Genomic DNA, 1,104 nt, shown 5'->3' with positions numbered 1-1,104 from the left:
GTTTTAAAAGTGTTTATCATAGAAGTACCTTAAGTATTGATAGATTTATCGATATTTTTTATAAAATTATTAGTGATACATTTTTTTATAGGGATTGAGCTAACAAATGATGAAATGAAAAATTGTTGTCTGCAAAAGTTGGATAATTTATTAAAAGATAGTGGACGAAGTTTTCAGAATTTTCCAGCAATGCCAAAGCCAACTTATAATGCAGAACAACTTGAAGTTGCCAATAAACTAATCCTTGAGGAATTACATTACAATAAATCCTCTCTATCCAAAGAACATGAGGAACTTATGAATAAATTAACAGAGGAGCAAAGGTCAATGTATGACAGAATCATAACAACGGTGAAGCACAACAAAGGAGGTTTTCTCTTTTTATATGGCCATGGAGGAATTGGAAAGACTTTTATATGGAGGACTTTGTCTTCAGCAATAAGATCTAAAGGAGATATTGTTTTAACAGTTGCGTCTAGCGAAATTGCATCACTTTTATTACCCGGAGGTCGAATAGCATTCAAGATTTGCTATACCACTCAATGCAACTGAAGATTCAACATGTAATATAAAACAGGGAAGCCCTCTTGCAAGTTTGATAGTGAAGACAAAGTTAATTATTTGGGATGAGGCACCAATGATGCATATATATTGTTTTGAAGCTCTGATAAAACTTTAAGAGATATTCTTAAATTTGAAGATATATCTAATTTAGATTGGCCATTTGGAGGTAAAACAGTTGTACTTGGTAGGGACTTTAGACAAATTCTACCGGTCATTACAAAAGGTAACAGACAGGATATTGTAAATGCTACCCTTAATTCTTCATATTTGTAGGCTGACTGTCATATACTAAAGCTAACAATGAATATGAGGTTAGAAGGTAATCATGAATTAGATTTGAATGATTGAATAGAATTTGCAATTGGATTTTAGCGGTTGGAGATGGTATGATTGGTAATTCAATTGATGGAATTGGAAAAGTTTCTATACCTGATGATGTTCTTATTAGTGATTGTGAAGATCCTATTTCTGCCATTGTCAACAGTACATATCCAGATTTTTATTCACATTGCAGTGATGTAACATACTTACAGAAAAGAG

At 32.2% G+C, this 1,104-nt stretch overlaps 1 protein-coding gene across 1 annotated transcript; it reads left to right on the top strand.

Moving 5' to 3' along the window:
- Positions 1-189: 189 nt before the first annotated feature.
- Positions 190-1,082, top strand: LOC124890317 (the record flags this gene model as incomplete). Its single annotated transcript, XM_047402182.1, has 3 exons — positions 190-508; positions 701-787; positions 937-1,082. Coding segments are annotated over exons 1-3 (552 nt in total), but the record flags the coding sequence as incomplete, so codon positions are not given.
- Positions 1,083-1,104: the final 22 nt, after the last annotated feature.

The sequence above is a fragment of the Capsicum annuum genome, unplaced genomic scaffold, assembly GCF_002878395.1.
Source record: "Capsicum annuum cultivar UCD-10X-F1 unplaced genomic scaffold, UCD10Xv1.1 ctg15253, whole genome shotgun sequence".
Classification (NCBI taxonomy): Eukaryota; Viridiplantae; Streptophyta; class Magnoliopsida; order Solanales; family Solanaceae; genus Capsicum; species Capsicum annuum.
The sequence above is the reverse complement of the archived record's forward strand: the minus strand, read 5'-3'. Positions and strand labels throughout refer to the sequence as shown.